Raw genomic sequence first — 22957 nt, forward strand, 5'->3', positions numbered from 1 at the left:
TCCTCGCAAGTTAACGATGCATCGAGATTTCACTGTAAACCACCTGCTTGCAATGAAAAGACAACACTTCTTTATTGAGTTTGGTTTGGGCGGGGTGGTTCCTTATTCCAGGTAGCCATGCGTCGTCTTGGTTCGGCCGTCCCTCTCCACCAGCCGAAGTTGATCTCGAGGTAGGGAGCTGGATAGCAGTATCTCCCACTGCTCACGGGCAGGGGAAGGAGGTGGCAGGTCTGAATTTTTGTTGGAACGCCCATAGTATATGTGCCGTAGAGTGCCTGGTTGAATATAAAATTTACATTGTATGTCGAATTTTTTTTGGGAATAACAAATGCATCCTGACTGGATGGGCAAACTGGTTTGCCTGCACGTATTAGCAAGTCTCTCAATGCTTTTCTGGTCATGAAACTCCGCCGTCACGCTATGGGAGAGTGTCGTGCGCTGCCCGAGGGAGGAGGCCGCACCGCGGCTCCGGCGTTGATCGAAGGGCACCCGGGGAAGTTGTCGGAGGGCGTTCGGTAGGGAACGGACGCTCGCCGCGGTGCGCGTTCGCTTCACGTGTTAGGAACCGCTAAAGTGGACTTGGCATTTTCCGCGCGAACGGTCATGCGGCTACTGCGTTTCTGCCTGCTGGTGTGGCTACAGCGGAAACTGCGGCGAAACGTCGCTATTATTGCGTTACATTCTTTACCGAGTTACCTCCACATCCAGGACCGTGTAACGCCCTGCATTTCCACAAAAATTCAGATTTGGCGGAAGTTCCACCCGGAGTCGTTATAATAGTCTAAATGGAGATAATTGGTTGGACAGAATTAAAAAAAAAATAAGCAAAATAGAAAACAAAATTTTAATAAAACTGATCAGACAAATAAAAAATATGCATCCTATATATCTCCCCATAAAACCGAAGAATAAACGAAAAAAGTACGCTCAAATTACGGCTGTATTCAATATGCAGCCGTATTTGGCTCTACGGAAACCCGCACTCTAGACAAGCGCCAGAAGACAGGGTTCGCACAGGTCCTTGAAAACCCTTGAATTTAGAAGTGTCAATTTCAAGGCCTGGAAAGTCCTGGAATTTTTAAATGGTCCTTGAAAACCCTTGATTTTTCCGGAGAGAATCAATGGCCCTGTCTTTTCTCAAGAATTTAAAGTGTTTGTCGTGGATTTTAGGTGCTAACAAATGTAAAGAAACATTGTAACAATCAAGTTTCACTGTATTGCGTGAAATTACAAGTTTGGTGGATTTTCATTATTACGAGGCAACATTGGGAGCAGGCACTTGTCAATCCAATCCATGTCACGATACAATCCAGTGAAAGCCAGCTTCTGTTCTCTATGTTGCATCTTCCATCTAGTCTGTGGACGCTCGCTCCTTGCATGTTTGCTGTGCCTCATACGCTCCATCTGCGTTTGCTTTTTCGTGCAAATGGGGGACGTGTACATTATTCATCCTGCCTTGCAGCAACACTTGCGGATTTAATTTTAGCTGATACTCTTGCTGACAAAGCAGGAGATGCAGGCAACATTAACTAAGTTTTGAAATCAAACAGCCTCAGCAAACACAAAGGAAAAAGAAAAACCTCTAAATACCAGCCATGAAATAAAAAAATAAAGCTGGGGAAGCATTTACGAACCCGTTAGCAACTATGTAAATGTGCACTAATGTGCTTAGGTATTGCGCAATAAAAAACTTTTGCATTGTGTTGGAAAAGGTATAAATAATCCCATATAAAACGTTAGATGGGGACCTTGAAAATGTGTTTTCTGGTCCTTGAAAGTCCTTGAAAACCCTTGTATTTTTGCTTTTCAAGCCTGTACGAACCCTGGAAGAATGCTACGCATTAGTAAGCAATTCTCTGAATTTCTGCAGATTTTTTCGCTCTCCTTCTGACGCTGAGCTGCGCGGGAGGTTGAAGCGTATCATTCCACGAAAAAAGTTAGCGAATTGAGGTTTTATGTACTGCACGTCCGCGTATTTTAAAAAAACAAGATCACACCGGCTTGGCGAATGCGTCGCGAATGGCGAAAAATAGCGCGTCAATGTGTGCGCAGACATTGTCCAGAGAGCACACCCCTCGGCCACAACGGATAAGATCCACTTTTTTTTAAGTTCCTCCTTAATTTTTTTCACTCGCAATAAGAAAAAGGCTTCGAGGACAGCGGTTCGCTGATAATTCCCAGCGAGTGAAGGTGAAGCCGAGCCAGAGAGAGCTGCTGTGGAGATTTTTTTTTTTTCGGCTGTGTCTTCGCTTTTTCTCTTCCTTGAGGGGGGGAGGGGGTTGCTTTGTAATCACCCACATTGCCGCACTGTAAATGAGCTACCACAGCCTTTTTGTTTTGCGGACATTTTTCTTTTTCATCACCCGGACGACCTTTGTTTCCGTGGATTAATAGGCCACAAATAACCTCGCTGCATAAAAGGCCTCATCACAATATGCATATAACTATGTCAACTGTGTTTATATGATATGTAAAATAAATATGTAAAAAAGAATATGTAAATGCTCGCTGTGGATGAGTTGCTGTGAGCGCACGCGTAACGAGCAATGTGCAAAGCCGAGAAATATTTAAAAATACTCCAACTGTCGTTCCATTCCACAACCAACTTGCTTCCATCAGAAACCAGAGGCACTCGCGAGAGTAATCTTTGTTTTATAATGTTCAATAATGCTAAGGCTTTCGGCGTCTTGAAAAAGCACACTATGAAACCGTGCACCTCAATGACGAGTAAAAGGATTGAAGTAGGCGAAGAGGGCCGAAAAGAAATCGTCCACCCGTGCAGACTTTCCCTTTCGCACCGCGTCGAAATGTCTCCTCTGCTTTTCGCTCGTTGTTCAGGCCCAGCTGGTGTCGGAAATTAGTCCCGCATGTCACTCACTATATCCACCTCCTTGCGGGTTAAAAAAACCTGTCTCGAATCCCGGCGCCTGCACGTGTATGCAAGCACGGAGCACCATGGCCAAACCAGTTGGGCTTTCGACGCACGTAGGGATTTTTCCTAGAATGAACAGCGCTGTTTCCGGAGCTTCGATGGCCGTGCTGTGAAACCGATTTTCAAAGTTGAGATAGGTGAGAGGGCTATGAGGAGCGCGATCAAAGGTCTGGAAAGAATTTACACCATTTTGGAACCCAACTCCCCCTAAAATCCCCCACGCGCGGAGACTTCTGAGAAATTTTTCAGAAACAAACCCAGACATCAATCGTCAGTCTTTAGCGTGCATTCTGCCTTATACGAATTCCACGTAAGGGCCGCAATTACAAGACTTACCTGTCAAATTCGTTTTGTAGCAACAGCTGAGGGCGAAATTACCAACAACGCATTTCTATCGACAAAGTGCAGCCAAAGGTGGCTGCAGGTTCTGCCGCGCGTGACTGCACGCACGGAGCAGTAGCCCTTCTATCTGGGGGGCATCGGGGGAATAGATGAACTTATGAATGAAATTTTGCTTTGACTGAAAGATCATACGTTTCGTAGCTCTCTCGGCTTTTGATCGACGAGCAACGATGCGTTATTCGCTGAGAAATGAGTAAATAAAGCTGGCATTTCTCTCTCCCGTTTCCCTTTCATTTTTTCGTGACGTAGCCACAGCGTCACAAAGTAGGAGCGAGTCATCGGTGCGGTCTAGGCGCTCTCACGCTGGCAACGGTAGCTTTTACGTCTGAAAGCCAACGCCGATTCTGGCCGAGGGGGCGGGACTTCTATCCTTTGACCCCGACGGAACGAGAAAGGCTTTTTGACATGCCAGTGATGCCCATGGCAACAACACCGCATCAGTCACTTCCCAAGGCCACACACCTGGCGGTGATACGTGGAACGGGTACGGCACGCGAGTTTTCTCCTACGTTGCTCTAGCGACTTTACGCACTGGCGCCTTCCCGGCGCGGTAACAGTGGGGCTCTTCGATTTACAGTCTCAGACTCACCGCGGATAGTCCGAGGGTAGTCCGAGGATTCCCCGAAGCCATAGAGATACATGTGAAAATCGAATGCCGGACTGCTTCTCGGGGAGTCCGCGGTGAGTCCGAGACTGTAAATCGAAGAGCCCCAGTGTCAGTAAAATGCGATCAGTTGCGACCGCGCTGTCCGCTTCGAGCAGTCGAACTCGATAAGCTGGCAGTCAAAATTTTTTTTAACACGAAAATGTTTTTATTCCGGGATACACAAACATTTGAGTGACGTCATATCCATCACGGAAATGACGCCAGTACAACGAAGCGGGTGGCCTTGAAAGGGTGCACCCCTGCACACAGGTTCTTCTTGCGGGGAAGCAACCGTTTGAACTAAAGAGTACGTTATACTTAGGGTTGTTGTTTTTCGGGTTTTATATTTTAACGCGAAAGTGGTTTATGCCGGATACAAGATTTCACTGACGCCATATCCGTCACGGAAATTACGCCAGTACAGCAGGACGTCGCTCGCCAAGCACACCTACAAGACAGCCGCTGACCCTCAAATCATGCTCAGCTGTAGATTTTGCTGCACATTTCACTTTCGTGTTTTACCGATTCCTATGACAGATGAATCAGCCACAATGTTTTGTACGCTCTTTGAATAAACCACCGGCCACATATTACAGCCTGCGAACATTGTGACTGAGTCCTGCCAGGCTCCCACGGGCCCAAGCGTAGAGCTATGCGACGCTTACGGATTATCAACAGTGGCTTGCGGCGAATGGAAGAGAACAAGGTAATTACTCCTGGGTAATAAGGTTCGAACCCGGCGCGGGAGCGCTTTACCGATAGCAACATTCGCGCGTGGAGAACGGATGATTAGAAGCTCAGGCGAGTCGCTTAAACATATTGTTCCTTTTGCCGCTTCGTTTTCTTTTGCTCTGTTCCTTTTGCAGAAGGTCGGTCGTTCACTGTCGTGGATTGTTGACTTCGCTAATTACGCACTAATGTAAATAGAGCACGTCTTCTCCATAACGAAACTGAAAACATGGTTGCCGACTCTGAAGCGTGAGGGAAGCAGCCTGTCTCGCAATCTATGACAGGTGTAGTCTGTGTTTTTTAAACAAGTTGAGCTCACGTGAAGTTTTGGTTTCGAGAAGCTTGAGGACGTCGAACATACGATTTACGCCGGTGACATCACCCTATGGGTATGCAAAGGCAGCGATGGACATACCGAGACTACTCGAGAGAGCAGTCAACGAGATCGAAGATTACTTCCATGACGCTGGCCGCAAATGTTCGCCAAAGAAGTCGGGAACTACTCTTGTATCAACAGGCAAGAAGACACAAGAGTAAACCGCAAAGGAATCGGGATATGATAACGATACGCACCAAAGATGGTACTACCATGCCCACGGTAGCTAAGATCAGTCCTGGGAATGACCATAGAATCTCATGGGAGGAAGGGGGACACGCGTGTCAACCGTCTCGTATACAAGGCAGCCAACGCCGCCCGCCTACTCCAACGAGTAACCTTCCAACTGGGCGGCGTAAAGGAGGGCAATCTTGTCCGCCTAATTCAGGCGTTCGTGATCTGTCACGTAATCTACGTGGTTGGTACCAAAGTGAAAGAAAAAAGATCACCATACTGGTACGCAAGGCTCACAAGATCGCCCTCAGCCTACCGGACACCACGAACACCGATCTGCTGCTTCACCTAGGAATCCACAACACTCTCGAAGAGATAGCCGAAGCACAGAGTGTGTCTGAACTAGAAAGGCTATCAGCAACCAGGACAGGCCGCAAAATCCTCGCAAAACTGCAGATCTGATATACTACCGACAGCAAGGAAACAAGAGCACGCTCCGCAACGAAGTTCGCCAAGCCGTACGCATAAACCTGATAAGGAACGTTCACCCAGAACACAACAAAGGCAGACGCCAAAACGAGCCAAGGAACTCACGGACAAACACAGCGAGGACCCCACGCTCGCTTCGTCGACGCTGCAGATTACGCCGGCGGCAGCTGTTACACCGTGGCGCCGCAGGCACTACACGATCCGCTGCAAGCATAAGTCCGAGGAAGCCGAGGAGGTGGCCATAGCCTTGGCGCTTGCCGACCAAGGCTGCGCCACAGTCCTCAGTGGCTCGCCGCATAGCAGTATAGAATTTTAGTTTGCCAAATGGGAGATCTCACCCACGGCAGTCCGCATCCTGCTCCCGCATCCAGCAAGCCAACCGTCATAACCAGAAACATCACTTGGTTCCCAGCACACGAAGTCAAGGTCTCGGAGACAAAAGAAAACAGAAACGAGTCGGCCCACGTCGCAGTGCGCGCACTCTCTCTCCGCGCTGGCAACGAAGAGGCCACACAACTCTGATTCAGCACTAAGGACATACTCAACTGAACTGCCACCAGATCACTGAAGCGTACCGCCTAACTCCCGGGACACTCCTTCCACCCAACGACAAGCTGGATGGAAGGAGTGGAAGCCCAGGCCGTAATCTTCCGACAACTACAGACCGGAGCCCTCCAAACCCGGGCAGAAAGTGCAGGGCCTGCCGAAGGGAGACGGCTGCTCAAACGCACATGCTGTGGAATCGCAACGGACATCCCGAAGAAGCTGTCAGGAATCCTTCCGCCCGCGGCGCCGCTGCGGCGCTGACATCCTACGACCAAGAACAACTCTGGGCCGTCGAGCAAGCCCGAGAGGCGACAACGAGGCAGGCTTCTGACACCCCGCATGTAGGGAAGAAGAAACCAAGCCAAGATGTCTCCGACGGTGACCTATGCCCGGTCGACTAACGTGCGCGCACGCGTACGCCAGTTTTGCAGGCTCAAGAAAGTTCATTCCACTTCACTCCACTTACATTTATTTCACGTACCCAACCACCTAAGAACTGTTTCTTTGAAGAAAACATTTCTAGATTCTCCTCCAATGAGCTCTCGCCGCTCACAACTTTTGTGACGTCACAAACCGCAGTACTCAAAAGCGTACGGGGTGTTGACACCCGTTTTCACGTTTCTGGCATTTTCTGATTTGTTAAACAATTGCTAGTCGCGAGAATGACGTATTTTGGTTCTCGGTACCGTACTCTATCGATGCAGGCCAACTTGATTTTACCCTTTAGTGACCCCGTAAGTCTGGTCAGTACATTGCGGCCCGTTCGCGTGCGAGCGAGCCGGGCCCTTTGATTTGACAAGTGGCCCTCAATCAGTTTTGCCACTGTATTGTGCAGCCCCGTATACGGAGCAACTTGTCTGTGGGTGAGCTGATGGGCAATGGGCCTGTTTTAGAAACTTGCGTATGAGCACGTCGATCTTATCCTGTTACGCTCTGCTCAGGATGACGTATGGAACCGTTAACGCGCTAGAGAACCAACTCTTGGATAAGCGGCAAAACGCTAACGATCGGTTACTCGACGTCATGGGCGCATGTCAAATTACTCTGGACCCCTCGATCGCGCCAAGAGGCCCTGCTTCGAACACCACGAATTTAATGTGCGCAGAAACTCATCTCGCCTTGTGCCCATGGATCGGCCGGACTTGTAGCCACACGGAGGCCGCCGCCGCCACCGCGCCTGCTTCTGCCATTGTGTCGCAATCCCACTGCTCGCCCTTGCATTTCCGCCCATTGATTTCGCGCCACGGAGCGCTGCTGCCGATGAGCTGCAGCACCCCGTTTGCCGCATATCCTCCCGAACACGCGCAGTGTGAGGCTGATCACGTATGCTAGCGGAAGGGCAGCTGTAACCGGAGCGCGCCGCCCGAGCTGTCGCTTTCACACGGGGCCCCTCATCAGAGCCACGAAGAGCGTACATGTAAATGAGCATTATATGGGGACACGCAGGTTGCTCTTGGCTGTTTATTTTCTAGCTCTTTGAGGTTAAGCCTCCTTTTCGGAGTCAACAGGGTCACGTTCAGCGACGCCATTGACGCTGTTAAGCTAGACGAGGGCGACATCAAAGTACTCGACCCGCCTAACCCCTGAAACTATTGCGATACGATGAAGTCGATAGAGGCGCTGCACAAACACGCGCTGATGGGACCACGTAAGCCGTAACCCGGCCTTACATATGCTAACCCCCTCTTTGTACTGCAGTCCTTAGTGCATCCCTTGCTGCAGCGCTCTCCTCCATCGGCACGAGCAGCAGCTCCTAGCGTTCCCGACGCTCCTGGACTTGCCCACGGTGTTCTTTGGCAGCTCTTCATCGTTTTGGGTCCGTGACCATGGTGAACGTGCCTCGCACCCCCTAGACAGAACGCCACGTGCCATTTTACGAGGCGAGGCACCTACTCGGCGCTGTTGCGCTCAAAATGGGTGAAACGTATGGGTGCCTTCTATTCCCAACGTGTGAACTCGAGATAGGTGGTAATCCATTGTACGAATTCAAACGAAAAAATTCAGACGGGATGAACGGGACAAAGCAGTGAACGTTACGGCGCAAAAAAGGGCGAATTCAGTGTGGACAACATTGCCCAAAAACAAATCAACACAAAGACATCCATAAAGGGGTTCAGGCGAGCTCAATTGCCCTGTATTAATTCTAGTTTTTCAACGCCGGCGCAAGAGAATACGTCCTGCGCTACGCCTTATTCGTACAGTCATTTTATTTATTTTTTTATTTATTCATACTGTAAGCCTATTCAAAGGCTCATACAGGAGTGGTACAGTGCAAAAAAAATACGGCACTTTAACACATCTTTACAAAGGTGTTTAGCATACAAGGGCTAATAACGGCGATGTATATTTTTATTTCACAGGTTAACATACTTTCATTGATAATCAGAGTTTACAATATTTCAACTTCAGCAGCAAACATGTCCACAGAACGCGCTTCGACAACTTCACTACGTAATTTATTCCATGTTTCTATAGATAGTGGAAAATAGGAAAATTTGAAAGTGAGGAAAAATGATGTTCGCGGGGGTCCAACAATGGCGCGTATTAGTATGTTTGGGAAGCCACATTTCCGAACTTTGTTACACTCTTACGCAAAAAGGACTACCAGTTCGTCCTTTGGGGCACTAGCGGCCTCTGCCACAATCATTGGTCCCTTTAGGGGACGAGCGGTTTGTCCCGCGCCCGGATGGTCCGTTCCAATACCCACCCCCCAAGGACGAACTGCTGAGAAAAAAAAAAAAAAAAAAATGTGTGCACCAGCAGGGATCGAACCACCGACGCCCAGAAATACTCGTGAGGTACCCGACGCGCTACCGCTGGACCACGCCGCCGGGTGGAAATAGGGGTAGATAATATTCAAGTGTACAGCGTGTAGTTCTGTGCATAACGCGACAGATCCATTGCAACTTGTGTCCGAATTTCTATCCGTGCAAGCGAACGTGACCACGATTTGCGCCTTGCGTTTAGCGCTTTCCTAAGTTTAGGGACTATTGCTCAGTTTGATTTTAGGTACAGCCTTACAACCATAGTTTTTTCTCGTAAATAACAATCAACTCGTCGTCGCTTAGTTGTGGTAGGGTAGCTCGGTGATCGGACGAGTCAGGACGACTCATTTGTTTCCGCACAAATTAGCGCAAACTAGGGGTGTCCTTAGTGTTCGATAGATATGTTAAGTGCTCTATGTAACGTATGTGAAAGGTGTCGTCCGTCCGTGTGAGTGTCAGAATAGGGAAACAGACCATATTTTCCTGCATCGGCGAAACTCAATTTGGTGTTGCTTAGCCTGAATTCTTCAAGTTCGCGTCGCTATAGACGATTGCGACTGGGAATTGCGAGCGGGTTTTACAGCAGTTGCAGCATTGTCATAACTTTGGTGCACAAGGCAATTATGTACCGAGTATTACTTCGAGACGCTTACCTGTAGCGAGAATTTTTATTTTGCAGTTGTCATCAGCAACTACTGCGTTTTTTTCTCGTCTGTTAAAAACATATACATATTCATTACGCTTAGGAATCCACGTTTGCTATTGTCACTAATTTTTGTGTTACTGCTGACGCACTTGAAAGCTTTAATTGGAAGTTATTACCTCGCACAAATCGTATGCAACACAGCGTATCAACATAACCTCACCGAGAAGCGTCTGGCCATCGCGCTTCGCCGCTCCTTGCCATTACCCGGCGCTCTATTCACCCTAGGCGATTTTCTTATAATCAACATCGATATTTTCTCCCGTGGCACCATCTAAAGGACCCACTGACTGCAATGACTTGTGTTTTGGAAATCTAAAACTGTTCACAGACATATGCGCGAAAGGGCAACGACGACGCCATTACAGGGGACTAACGACGCAGCAAAGAGACTAACTGCATGCGTTTCGTCTTCCCGTTACTCCTTATCGATCGGCGGGGACGAACAGTTAGTCCGCATTTGTGCACACGGCACATACTCTGCCGCAGATACTCCCCTTGAAGATGAACGGTTGCCCCTGAAGACTAACGGCTGTATTTTAGTCCCTATTTCACTCCTTTTTGCCTAAGAGTGTACGGTGACTAAGCCTCGCGTCAGTTTGGCCGGCATGGAAAGAAATCGTTCATTTGTTTGTTTTGGTTCATTTTTATGTGATGGCGTTTCATTTGCTCATGACTGAACGTGGCTTTTATTCTGCAGCCTCGTAGAAAAAAAAAATAACGTTCTTGCCCCGTTGCGTCCTTTTTTACCCTACTGCAAGGTAGGGCTATTCCACGCTACTGCCACGCTAAAGCCCTCTTCTAGGTTTCAAGGTGTGGTTAGTGATTGAACCTTCCGTTTTCTTTACAATTGCGCCGATAAATCATATGGCGGCGCAGTAAGTGATTTAAAAGTGGCACTGCAGCAACACTGCTGCCTACATTTTCAGCTCTAATAACGGCGGCAGTCGTGACCGGCACGGGAAGCGCAGCTGTCAAGATAGCGTATCACAAAAGACGCATTGCTCTGGAGATTGCCGAAATAAATCGGGGGACGCGTACACGTATACCTTTCGCCCAGCATTACTGCGCGCCTATAATTAAGTACCGCTTGCAAAGAGCTATGCAGCAGTGCATGGGCATCGTGCCTTATAAGTGGAGACCGTAGTTTAGGCAAATGCCTGTTTTGTTCCTTGCGTTCTGATCGCGCCACTTTATATATATATATATATATATATATATAGACTGAAAAGATAAAAACTCACACAGAGCGCGAAAAAAATAAGGTTCGTAGAGACAGAGACAAACGAGAAAGACGTAGAAAATAAAAATAAGTTTACTGACATTTCAGAAAGAGGACTCCCTTTCTTCAGAGGGAGTCCTCTCCCTATATATATATATATATATATATATATATATATATATATATATATATATATATATATATATATATATATATATATATATATATATATAAGCATAAATTAGGTTAAGAAGGGCTTCTACAGTGTTTTTAAAGTGCCTACAAATGATGCCTATTTTTGGCGTTGCACCTGAATGCTTATAGGTGCCTATAAATGCCTATTTTCAAAATTAGTGCCTATATGAACACTATTTAACCTCAAGATTTGCTTTCGACTGCAGTTTGAGATCATTATTTGTGTTACCGGGCAGAATTGATAGTTCAAACTCTATGATGTTCAACTTAGTCCTCTAGTTCAGCCAACCACTGCAGAACAACCGCTAACAGCACTTGAATGGGACGCTCGTTCTCAGTGACAAGAGGCACAATTTTGAATTCAAGAATTTGGACATTGCGAGTATTTGCTATTGTTTCCGCAATTTTCACTGTGATTCCTGGACTAAATTCCCCGCGCCCTCCAAACATATCCCTTCAAACATGATACAAACTGTCCGTACGAAACAATCCTTTGTCAACTGACCATTCCTATATTGAAAAGCCAACGTCATAACTGCGACGCTCCATTTCCTTGCGACTTAAACTTTCCACTGCCGATGGGCTCTAAAACATAATTTTCTATCAAAAATCTGTTCATCTCTAAACTCTTTTCGAAAAATGCCCTTCAGATATGTGGAAGTGTATTTGACATCGCTGGGACATCTTGATTGTTCAATATAGAGATCATTGTACAAAATAAAATCGCCAGAGTTGTACCTAACAGTACTCATATAACAGATTTTTAATTTCTTCATAAATCGTCATCTCATGCGTTTATTTTTTGTTTGTTTTTTGTGTCGTAATTAAATTGTGCTAGGCATACAAAAATTAGGTCTTTTTTAATCCGTATCCTCAGCTCTCAAGTATTTTTTCATGCCTGTTTCACTGTATATGACGCTTGAGCAAGCAACAGTTGTCATTGAACGTAAGTGTAGACAGTGCGCTTGTTGAATTAAGTCAGTGGAACCCCATTATTCCGGAAGTTTTAAGGACAAATCAACGGCTATGTTAAACTTCTGGCGCTTTGCTGCAGTGATAAACAATAACAAGTTTGGTTTTGCTGTCGTGGATACAGGTCGTGCACGTCTTTGTTTAAAAATATCTGCGTTGATGTAACAATTTATGGTGCCTATAATTACGATTTTTGAGGCCTAAAACGTTATTTTGACTACCTGTTTTGGCGCGTATAACGTGCTTTTGTGATGCCTAAAAATCCGGCCTCTACTTGTAAGATTACAAGTGCTAGAATTGAAGCGTGTGCCAAATAACAACAAAAAAATTCTGAAGCTGCAGAACGGTGAAGCGATGGGCCAAAACGCGTAACAGCAACGTCGTTCCAGCGCGACGCTTCTTTTATCATGGCGTAGTCGCGTTGGCCGGCAGTGTTGCCACCTCTGAGTGTTCAGTGTTGCCCGACTTTTTGCGAACCGCAGTTGCGCCGTAACCTTGGTAACGCAGACTCGCCGCGCCGAGCTCCGCCGTCGTTGCGTGCGCTAGCCGCCGCAGGCTTGGCGCATGCGCTCTCCGCAGCTGGGTCGCCGCTGACCACGAGCGGGAGCGGGAGGCTTTCACTAGAACTTTCACCGTCGTCGGCAAGCGGCGTCTGACCACCCCTCGGATATCGCCCGGCGAGGTGCTTCACTGGAGTGGGTCGGGAATGCCAAGGGCGCGAAACTAGCGTCGCAGGCTGAGGAAGAGCGAGCTGTTCGCTCGCGAGACGCCGGAAGCGGGACCACAACCGCAGACGAAGGCCGCCTTTGGACGAATCTGCGACAGCCACAACGGCCGTGGACGAAAGTGAACAAACGGTCGGTCAACCACGTATTAGATGCGACTGCATCTCATTCACTCGCCTTGTCCCTGCATCCGGCGTCGGCGTTGTTGTCGGCGTCCGCCCCTCCCCCAATCTCCTCACCCCCTCTCCTCTTCGATAGCGAACACTCTCTCGCGAGGAGCATTGGATTGGATTCGAATGGCTTGGATTGGATTGGATTGGCTTAAAGTGGATTGTGTTGCGTCATAGCCGCGGCAGACGCACTGGCGCCGGCGCGTCCCCTCACCGTTATGCGCGCTATAAAACGCGGTGCCTGCGCCGCTCCGCTCCATCGTTCCAGCGCCGTTCCTCCGCTGCCCAACGCTGCAACGTGAACCCCCTATGCGTCGCATCTACACAGGGGTTCCCGCGAGGGGAGGTGGGAGTTTTTTTCGTTGGTCGAATGTGTATGCGCGACTGATCAGTTCCAAGGAGACTTTACCGACGATCTGTTTGGATTCGTGTGCGATATGTGCGAGCGGCCTCACGTGTGGCTACCGATGCGTGTCTACCCGATCCTAATCAGTCATGTTTATAGCCACCGACCTAGGCGCAGCCGTCATACCTGGCTGACGGCGAGGGTGTGTAATAATTACGGCTAACTAAAAGGTTAATCAAGACTCAACCAGGCCAAGTCAATTGAGCTTTCGCTTTGCACACCCATGGTTGGCTGAGCTAAGCCGCAGCCATTTTTTTGCAAGGCGGCGGTTGTCGGGAGAAACTGCGCCATGTTCTGTGCGTGGTGCGCGGGAACGCACTTGGGAATTTGCGCGCGTTTTCTCTGCACAGCTCATTTTAGTTCGTGGCACCAAGTATGGCGGCCTACATTAGCCAAGTCGTAGCGGCCCATGCTCACCGCGAGTGCATCACGGGAGCATCGGCTCTGCCGTCTTCATTCACGTTTGTGCGAGCGCCACTCCTTCCGAGTTCGCCTGCCTGACTAACGAAACGTCGTCACTGTTGGCTGGTTGCATTCAGTGTGCGCTAATAGGGGCTGCTTGCCCGTGCTGTTCAGATCGCAATAGCAGGCTCAATTAATGTGATTTCGGGCATGTTGACCCACTTAAAAAAAAAAAAAAACCTGACACAGACGCCTTCGTGCGGCTGTGAAACGCGGGTCCGGTCAGCAGGACTGGCCTTGACGACGAGCATCGCCGGTGGAGGGCCACAGCAGCGCGAGGCTCAGCATCGACCGATTCGTCTTTGCTTCGATCCTGTGATCGATGGCGTTCGCGGCCGGCCCGGCAGCTGCAGCCTGGCCGCTCGCGATAAGCTCCGTTTCTCCAGGCTTCACGCAGAGTACCCACGCTACAAACAAGACGAACGCGGCAACTACTGCATATCCTGCTCGCTAGCTATTCGCTGCCAAGAGGCGCACGCAGCTTTGCTCTCTGTGCCTCGCCGGCCGGTGCACGTTGCCTGCGTCCGTTGCGGCAGAGTTACGCCACTGCGACCGGGAAAGAGCAGGCTTTAGGCACCTGTAAAAGCTCGGGAATTGTCAGGGATACTGAAAAACAAGACGAAGGAAAATTATTAAACATTTGCGAAAAATCTATGAATGCATCGCTATGAAAGGTATTCTCAAACTACGAACAATAAAAGAACAAATGTCGTATCCCTTGCTGCACAGTGTGCATACACTGCGTTTTTTGCGCCATCGTGCTCCGAAAGTCATCATTTATTGCACTCAAACTGCTCCCAAGCTGCGCCCGCAACATGTGCGGCAAATTTTGCTACGCACAACTTTTCTGCTGGGCATTGTGAGTATTCGTTTGTATCGTAAACAAGACAACCGTGGGATAATCGGTGCCGGGATGGTAGCTGAAAGGGCGGAACGAGGAGTGCGAAAACCAGCCGGTGGCCGTCACTGGGCCCGGCGTCTGCTTCCTGCAAACAGGTACCGATTGTAGCTGCTCAAAGTAGCTCTGAGCAGCTACAAAGCAGCGCTTGGGCAGGAAATTACGTAGTGGGTCACGTAAAGGAGCTGCTCAAAATCTGCGCGCAGGCTAACTGCGGAGGAGCAGACGATTGGTCGTGTGCTCGTGTCGGCGCTCAACAACGCGAAGTTAGAACTTTGGTGACAAATTATTGCAGCGAATTTTTTTTAAAACGTCTGTCAACTGTAGCATTTCTCAGTTTCGTCGAGAACCGTTGTCGACGCACCAAACGCGCGTCTCGGCGTGGTACGGGACTCTGTTTTCATGCGTATTCCGTTTGCGGCTGAGCAAGTTCTGTGAGGTGTGCACTGGCGGGTCGAAATAAACTGTTTACCTCACATAGCCGCTGCCCGACTCGCAGTGTAGGAGATACTCAACTCGTATTGTGACTGCGACGAAGCGGTGGCGTAACTTAGGTGAAATTTACAATCCCAGATGCAAACTGATGCAAAATCCCATCGCATTTGTTTCAGCGAGCGAAGCATTTTATGACGGTGTCCAAACGTCGCCATTTGTACATACGTACCGGCTGACGCGAAAACGCGGTGCCCTTCGTTGAACACCGGGACCCGTCATCGTCTGCGGTCACATGGGCGTCTCAACGTCGCCTGTAGTCACGAACTATACGAACGAACAGCAGACAATCCCGCCATTCTCGCGCTGCGCAGACGATCAATTGGCGCCAGAACGAGCGAGAACGGCAACGAGGCTCTTTGCATGCGTCGTCTGCTCGCATTTCTGTCGTCTGCTCCTCCCTAACAGCGAGAGCAGTTTTGGGAGCTGCTCCTTGGTGCAATTGAAATGCGATTTAACAGCTCCCGAAATGGTGGGCGGAGCCAACGAGGAGTTGCTCAGCAGGTTGCTCAGGAGGGCAGCTTGGAGCTGCTCAGAACTGCTTCGAGCTGGCGAGAGAGACAAGAGATAGAGAGACCTACTAATGCTCGTTTTCGAGTGCCATGGTGGTTGCCCATCCGCGTAAAATAACCCGCACCCCCAGGTTGCGCCCGAGGAAAACCACTCACTGCGTAATTCAACCTTTTAATCTTCACAAAAACGGAGTGCGACGCAATTACGTCGAGTTTATTCAAATAAGGAATGTACCAGGTTTGCCGCTAGACACGTCCTATCCTGTCTTCGCCCCCCGGCACGTTTTCTGGTGTTGCCGTTTTCCGCATGTCACCGAAGCTGTGCGAAGAGCCTTCAGTGAGTGACTGAATTGAGTACCATTTTGTAAAATAAACTAAATTTTATTCAGATCGGATTATGAAACTCTATAAATTTTGTTACGGTTATTCAGGTGGTTCGAATTTTCACTTTTGTTGTGAACCCACTGAAAAGAACATGGAAAAAAAAAAAAAAAACAGGCACGTCACGCAGGGGTGTTGAAAGTTTTGACAGCCACCTTTCCTGTGAGTACTGTGCATAATTTTTATAACTTCCTTAATTACTGGTATTCACTGCGTCATGCTCAGGCTCATGATAAAAGACACGAGGGAAAAAGACTCCAGGCATTACATACAGTAAAAAAGGGCAGTAAGCAACTTTGAGAACAGAAAAAGTAGCTCAACGAACGAAGCTCAGCTGGAAGCCTGGGTACGTTCTTCAAGGAGAAAATGCTATTTCGAGCATGGAAAGCAGACTATTGTATTGTGTTCTTTTAGTGCGCGGCATTTAAGCGCCCGCTCCTGTGGTTTCACCGTGCCGTCGTACCTCGTTGCAACCGAGCGAACGAAATGGACACCAAGGGCAGGAAAGCAAAGGAGGAAAGTACCGTATTTGCTCCCATAATGATCGCACTCGCGTAATGATCGCACCCTTGAAGTTTGTCGTCTAAATTCGATCTTTTTAATTTCCCGCGCAATGAACGCACCCTGAACTTGCCGCAGCAGTATGTCATGTGTGCGCCAAGTTTAGCTGATGATGATCGTGCTTGCCTCTGTTTTCTTCCCTTTCAAAGCAGACATGGCTACGCCATTGCCACAGACTTGCTGATATTAGCGATATCGGCAAGCATGCGTTCAATATTGATGAGGAAGAAACTCACTAAATGCACATAATGTACTCACAAGACAAAGAAAAAAATGCGCTCAGCTTGCTGCGTCGGCCCCCATGTCTGTTTTGATATCCCGCACTGTGGCAGCGGCATCCACTTATTGGTTGCCGTGTTGGCAACTCGCAGCAAACTCGTTCCGGCGCATTCCCTAATTCATGAAAACACTGCATTTTGTGTCACTTTGCAAAGCGGCTGGCGGCGGTTGCAGAGTTTTTATTATTTTATGTTCATGAGACCTATCGTAAAAATTCTGACCCGCAACTTGCTTGCGTTTTCTGTGCCCGAAAGTTTTTCGCGAAAAATTTATCCCGCGTAATGAACGCACCCCTAAATTTGCATCATTTTTTTTTTGAAAAAAAGTGTGCCCATTACGCGAGTAAATACGGTATGGCGCGAGACGTGGTCCCCGCGGCGACCCGCTGCGAGCACGAGACGGCGCCAGGTGATGCGGGGTTCACTTCTGAGACGCAAAGGTATGCGTCGTCACCCAGAAGACTGCAGTTCGCCCTACGCTCAATTTTCGCATTCAGGAGTACCGTAATCGTCACCCAAAATTTTGTCACGTCTTCTGTATATATTGCAAACCATCGGTTGCTAAGTGAACTTGTGAGGTAAGGTAAACTAAAGTGATCATGGGAAACCGGGAAAAGTCGGGGTATTTGGAAGCACTCATTTCCTAGACAGCAGTCAGCAGCGGGAGGAAAAAGATTGTTTTTGTATCTGCTTGCGACGTCTGTTACAAGAAATGTGGAAAAGCGGTCTCCTTTTTTCGCACTGCCGGTTGGCCAGGAGCCGTGTGCAGAGTGGCGACACTCCAAAGGCTGACGAGCCTCTCCGCAGGAAAATTCTGTACCCTCTGGAATGCTCATCAAAACACTTGACTATTCGTGCGTTGCTATGGAATGCTGTTCAGGTTACTGTAGCATGATACACAGCTCTAATGAATGCGCGTTGCATCATTTTTACGAACTTAAAAGCACCAGAAAGCTACAAAAATGCGCACCAATCCACCCTGTGAAGGTGGATGGAAAACGAAGCTGCAAACTACATCCACAACGATCCACAAACTACATCCACAACCCGTGCGACGTCTTTGAAATTCACACATGTGGCTCTACAAAGAGTGAAACCAGAGACAGGTGAAATGCACTTAACCACACCCTTTATTACTTCAAAGAGATATTCTTTGCTGAAGTTACATCAATGCTTGATTCATGAACGGTGGTTGGTTGAGTTGTATTTGTGAAGCACATGACTGGAAACTTATTTTTATAAAATTAAAGGAAGCTCAAACGTGGTGTTAGACTATTTCACTTCTCCGTCTCTGCTGCCGCTGACGGAGGCGATGAGATCGGCGGCAGAGACGGAGAAGTGAGATGCCATGCGTTGGTGTGAGCTTCCTTTGATTTTCATAACTCCTAGAGCATGCGGAAGGCGCGCACACGGCCGCCACACGTGCCGTGGATGGAGCGCACAGCGGTGCGAGAGGTCGCGTGACGCTATCACGTGGCACTCAGCAAGAACGCCGGGGGTAAACCCGCAGATGTGCTCGGTGAGTGCACCGTCTCCCCCGCCTCCGCGTGGGCTCGTAACTCAGTCGGTAAGAGAACGGGCTTTCGCTCCGTTTCTCTGTTCGTTCCAGGTACGATTCCTGGCGGTGCCAGTAACTTTTATTTGTTCGCGGGAGTTTTTTGTTGACACCAACGGTCGCGACAGAACCCTTGGGGGGTGAAGGTAAAAAGCTTCGCTTTAAAACATCCTTCGTGTGTGTCTGCGTTTATACAGTGACAGGTATTTGTGTTATACCGGAGTGTAAAGCAATTACACAACTGGCTCGATTCTCACTTTTTCTTGGCGGAAGGATACAGTGAGCGCAGGAAGAACGATCCGCGTGGCGCGAGTTTCATCGGTTTCTGTTCTTTTCTTGGCTGCTGTACCCGAAACGATTTTTTTTGCACTCTTCTGTGATTCACTGTTCCGAGCTTACCCTCACCGTTGTTTCTGTTATGAGGAAAAGAGCATGCGCAGCCCGTGGCTTTGGCAAAAACTCCTGCCAAGGATCGAGCTTCATTTCGTTGCTTCCCATTAAGTCGTGATCGTAGAAAAATGTGGTTGGATGCGCTCGGCCTTCTGAGCGAACCGGGCTGCCTAGTGTCCTCTGCGCACTTTGCCGTTTACCCTGTTACCGGAAACAAGAGTTTCCGTTAGGGGCTGAAAACGGAAGGATATGTTTTAGCACTCCGTGTTTTTTAGCCCATGTTTTAGACGAACCGACAACCGATGGACAGTTAGGGTAACGGAGTGGGTACCAAGAGAAGGGTCTATAAAAAGGGTAAGGCCAATAACACGATAGAGGGATGAAATATGGAAATTCGGTGGCCAACACGCAGGACAGTAGCGGTTGGAAGTCATTATATAGGATAGGCCTTCGCCCTGCAGTGAGATGACTGCTGCTGTTTCCGTATTCCGGCTACCGTAAGGGAAGTAGTGACATTGTTAATGTGCTCTTAACCACTGAGATAGTTTCCTATGCCCGTGACGGAAACGTATTTTTGTGTGAGAGCAACATGCATATACTTAAAAAAAAAAACTAGCATACGGCTCGGAAATTGGTGCTTAGAACGAATGCACACGCTCATTGTAGGTTTCGGAAAACGAAGAGGTAACGGAACTATAGTCTTGACCCTTAGCAAGCAAAAGTGCGTTAAGATGAGGCCCATACAGAGACTAGATCACTTGACTGGCCTTAGCCGCGTCAAAAGATACAAGTCAGAATGTCTAATATGGGACCTCTTGACTCGTTGGACTTTTTGACTCGCCTTAGCCGCACAATAGGAGTCAAAAGATCCAATGGGTCAAAAGGTCCACAGTGATTCAAAAGATCCAACGAGTCAAAAGATCCAATATTGGACCTTTTGACCCTTTGGATCTTTTGACTCTTTGGATCTCTTGACTCGGAATCCAGCCAGCTCTCCCTGTTCTCCGACTGGGGTGGGAGGGAGGATCGACTTGGCGGGGGACGCGTGTCTTTGCGCGCGAACGGACGGTCTCCTTCCTCCCGTTCGGAGGGACGGAGAGCAGGAGGGCAATCTTGACCCGACCTTCCTTCCCCCTCGCAGACGGCACCGCTCTCAAGGACCGGAGTTCGGGCCTGTCTCGGATCCAGCGGCTGCGGCGGCGACTCAGCTGCAGCTTCGGACGGCTCTGTGAGTGGCATCTCCCGCCGCTTCGTGGCACTTTCTTTGTTCAGCCATAGTGGCAACTCTGTATGTCTGACTCCTCGCAGCACGTCGATGGCCAGTAAATGACAGGAGCAATCCGCCTCTTTCACAACGCTACTGCGCATGCGCATAGCCCTAGCGGAGAAGGCCAGAAACAGTATGGCAGGGGCACGGCCGGACTGGAGCAGCGGCGAGCGCGCACTTTCATACGGCCTGCGCACCCAAGAAGGAACCAATACAGCAGATTCTTTACAGTGGGGGCGCTTCGAACCAACCCTCTGCCCTTCCAACCCGCCTTTCTGTTAGTCGACGCATCGCTTCTGGCCGAGCGCAGCTGTGTGTTTTTGACAGTGCGCTTCGCTGCCGGCGGGCCGCTCAACCCGACCGGAGCGTGAATAGCAGAATCACGTTTAGCTAAGCGATAACCCTATCTCCCTCGACGGGAAATCATTCGCGTCACTGGTCGTGCCCTGTGCGTGTGCAAACCAAGACATCATCCGAAAGGAAAAATAAAAAGTAAGAAATGATATTTCAGTCACGGAAAGTGCCGTGTTTATTTGCCTGTCTCACCATTTTCATATAATACAGTCGCTGATAAGATATGAAGGCCTCGCACATTTTTCTTCATGTGCCCCGAGTTAAAATGTTTCTTTCAATTTTTTGATTAGCCGCTTCCGAGTGATAATGTTAGGCTGTTTGACCCTATTAGACCGAAAATTCAGAAGGGGGAGGAGTCGCCTATTTTAATGACGCACATGTAAATTTACGCGGACAGGTATCGCGTGTAGCCACGGCAGGGCTAGAGCAGTGGCAAGTGCGCGCGCGCCGCCGCTCTACCTACCCCGCGCGTGCTGTAGGTCAACCGGCGAGGGTTGGTCCGCAGCGACACGAACTAGCGGCGGTCAAAGGTGGGAACTATACCCGAAGCGCAGGCCGTATGAAAGTGCGCGCCCGCCGCTCCTCCAGCCCGGCCGTGGCAGGGGTCGGCCCGTCTGCTCCGCGGCGACCCCACTGCTGTCTGCTGCTGTAACTGAGCCCGTGTAGTGAAAGCATACGACCGGGTTCCACCCCACAGAGAAAACAAAATGCAAACGCAACTGTCGGGCAAACCATAAAAATGAAATTTTTGTTTCTATCGACACACGCCAACCTCAAAACGGGAGGGAACAAATCAGGAGCTGTCCGCCACGGCACGATGCACAAACGCCCATTCTGCGTCCCGTCGCAGTCACACCAGGCATTCACACCGTCGGTGACAACGAGCTGCCACGCCGAATCCACGCCGAACACACCGGCCGACCGAGAGTTTCCGTAGTATGACATGCTCGTTGACCAAGGCGGCTAGGCGGCCCCGACAAGATTCGGGGCGCGATGAATGTAGTTCGTAGAGCGTAATAAAATGCGTAAGGTCGACGAAGCGGCCGTACCTTCCCACTATGTATGCGATCCGTATTTCGTGGCTGCGACGCTTCGCTGACTTCGCTTAACCGAAGCTCTATGCGTACACGGCTGGCACGCTCGTAGAAAATGTAAGGCATGTTAAGTCCAGAAGAAGAGTTACTCAACTTAATCCAGGAAACGAAGAATCAAAATCAACCAATGTTTCTGTCGTAAATTGTGACACAAAAGTAGGAAGGGCACATTTTTATCGACGGGTGTACTCGCGAGCAGCTTGCGAGCTAAAATTTGCGATCGTATTTCCTGGCTTAATAATTAACGCAGTCTATGGGTATCAGGTCAAAAGACGCTTCGTGGACAAGCGCCATTCAAAGAATGGGCCGTTTCTGTGCCAGCTATACTATAAATGAAACTTTTTCTGAGGTTCAAAACCTAAGCTAAGCCTCAGCTTTGTGTCCGCGGCATTCGCGTGTGTCCTTCTGCTGCGCCGTGGCCGAGTGGTCCAGAGCGTCAGAAACACCGCTCTTGGGGACTTCTTTTTTTTTTTTTTTTTTTTGTCCTGGCATGCTTGCAGAAAGTGACGCATTTTTTTTTCGTTGTAATCTGCATACAGCCATCCACTACTGGGAAATGTATGGATTCAAATGACGATGAGCTTGCGATTTTTGTAGAAATGTAGTTCCTGTGCACCGCTTTTTTTTTTTTCGCCTGCGATATTGCCACTGCTTGAAAGGAATGAACCAATACTAAAACTGACAGTTGTTCTAAAGAAGAAAGTGTAATCGTGCGACGGGGACGAAGAACACCGGTTACAAATAAAAATGCACAACAAAAAGCAATTTTCTGAGATACGTTCGTACTTCGGCTGCTTTGGACTTCGCTTGCTTCGGTCAAAACGCTCACAAAATTAATCTGCACATACATTTATGCTCGTTATGATAAGAAACAGGGAAAGAAAACGAGCGGCGGAGTCGGAAAATCTGCAGCCACGTATATTTTTTTTTGCTTCGGTGAAATCCACATACGAGCATCAAGCAATGTTTTTTTTTATAGAGGTCACATTAAGTGCGTGCGTTTATGCTGCTGCCTGACAGATGCTGGTGTCCCCCTCCCCTCCCTTTTAAGAGCTAGAAGAGAGAGAAAAAAAGCAATGGCGTGAGAACATCGCTTCCACAGCCTCAGGTACCCACCCTCGGTTACTGACACTTGCGAAATTGCTGCAAAAAGAAACGAGCGTCGCACGCTTGTTCAGATGTTTCCCACGTTCAAATTTAAACGTACGTCTATCAGCAAAGTTGTTCCTTTTGCAGCTTTAGGCAGGCTATACAATTCAAG

At 48.9% G+C, this 22957-nt stretch overlaps 1 protein-coding gene across 4 annotated transcripts in view; it reads left to right on the forward strand.

Moving 5' to 3' along the window:
• LOC144156262 (cyclin-dependent kinase 14-like) overlaps window positions 1-22957 on the forward strand; it is a 172319-nt gene that overhangs the window by 17202 nt on the left and 132160 nt on the right. For 3 of the 4 annotated variants that reach the window (XR_013319731.1, XR_013319730.1, XM_077688188.1), the window contains exon 2: window positions 20123-20209. Coding sequence is in view for 1 of the 4 variants with exons in the window: in XM_077688188.1 (XP_077544314.1) it covers window positions 20123-20209 (87 nt within the window). In the remaining 3 variants the exon portion in view is untranslated. Of the gene's footprint in view, window positions 1-111; window positions 171-20122; window positions 20210-22957 lie in introns of all 4 variants that reach the window. The other variant, XM_077688189.1, reaches the window with a different exon arrangement.

This window comes from Haemaphysalis longicornis, unplaced genomic scaffold (assembly GCF_048455015.1).
Source record: "Haemaphysalis longicornis isolate Haplotype H1 unplaced genomic scaffold, Haemaphysalis longicornis Haplotype H1 scaffold_1, whole genome shotgun sequence".
Taxonomy (NCBI): Eukaryota; Metazoa; Arthropoda; class Arachnida; order Ixodida; family Ixodidae; genus Haemaphysalis; species Haemaphysalis longicornis.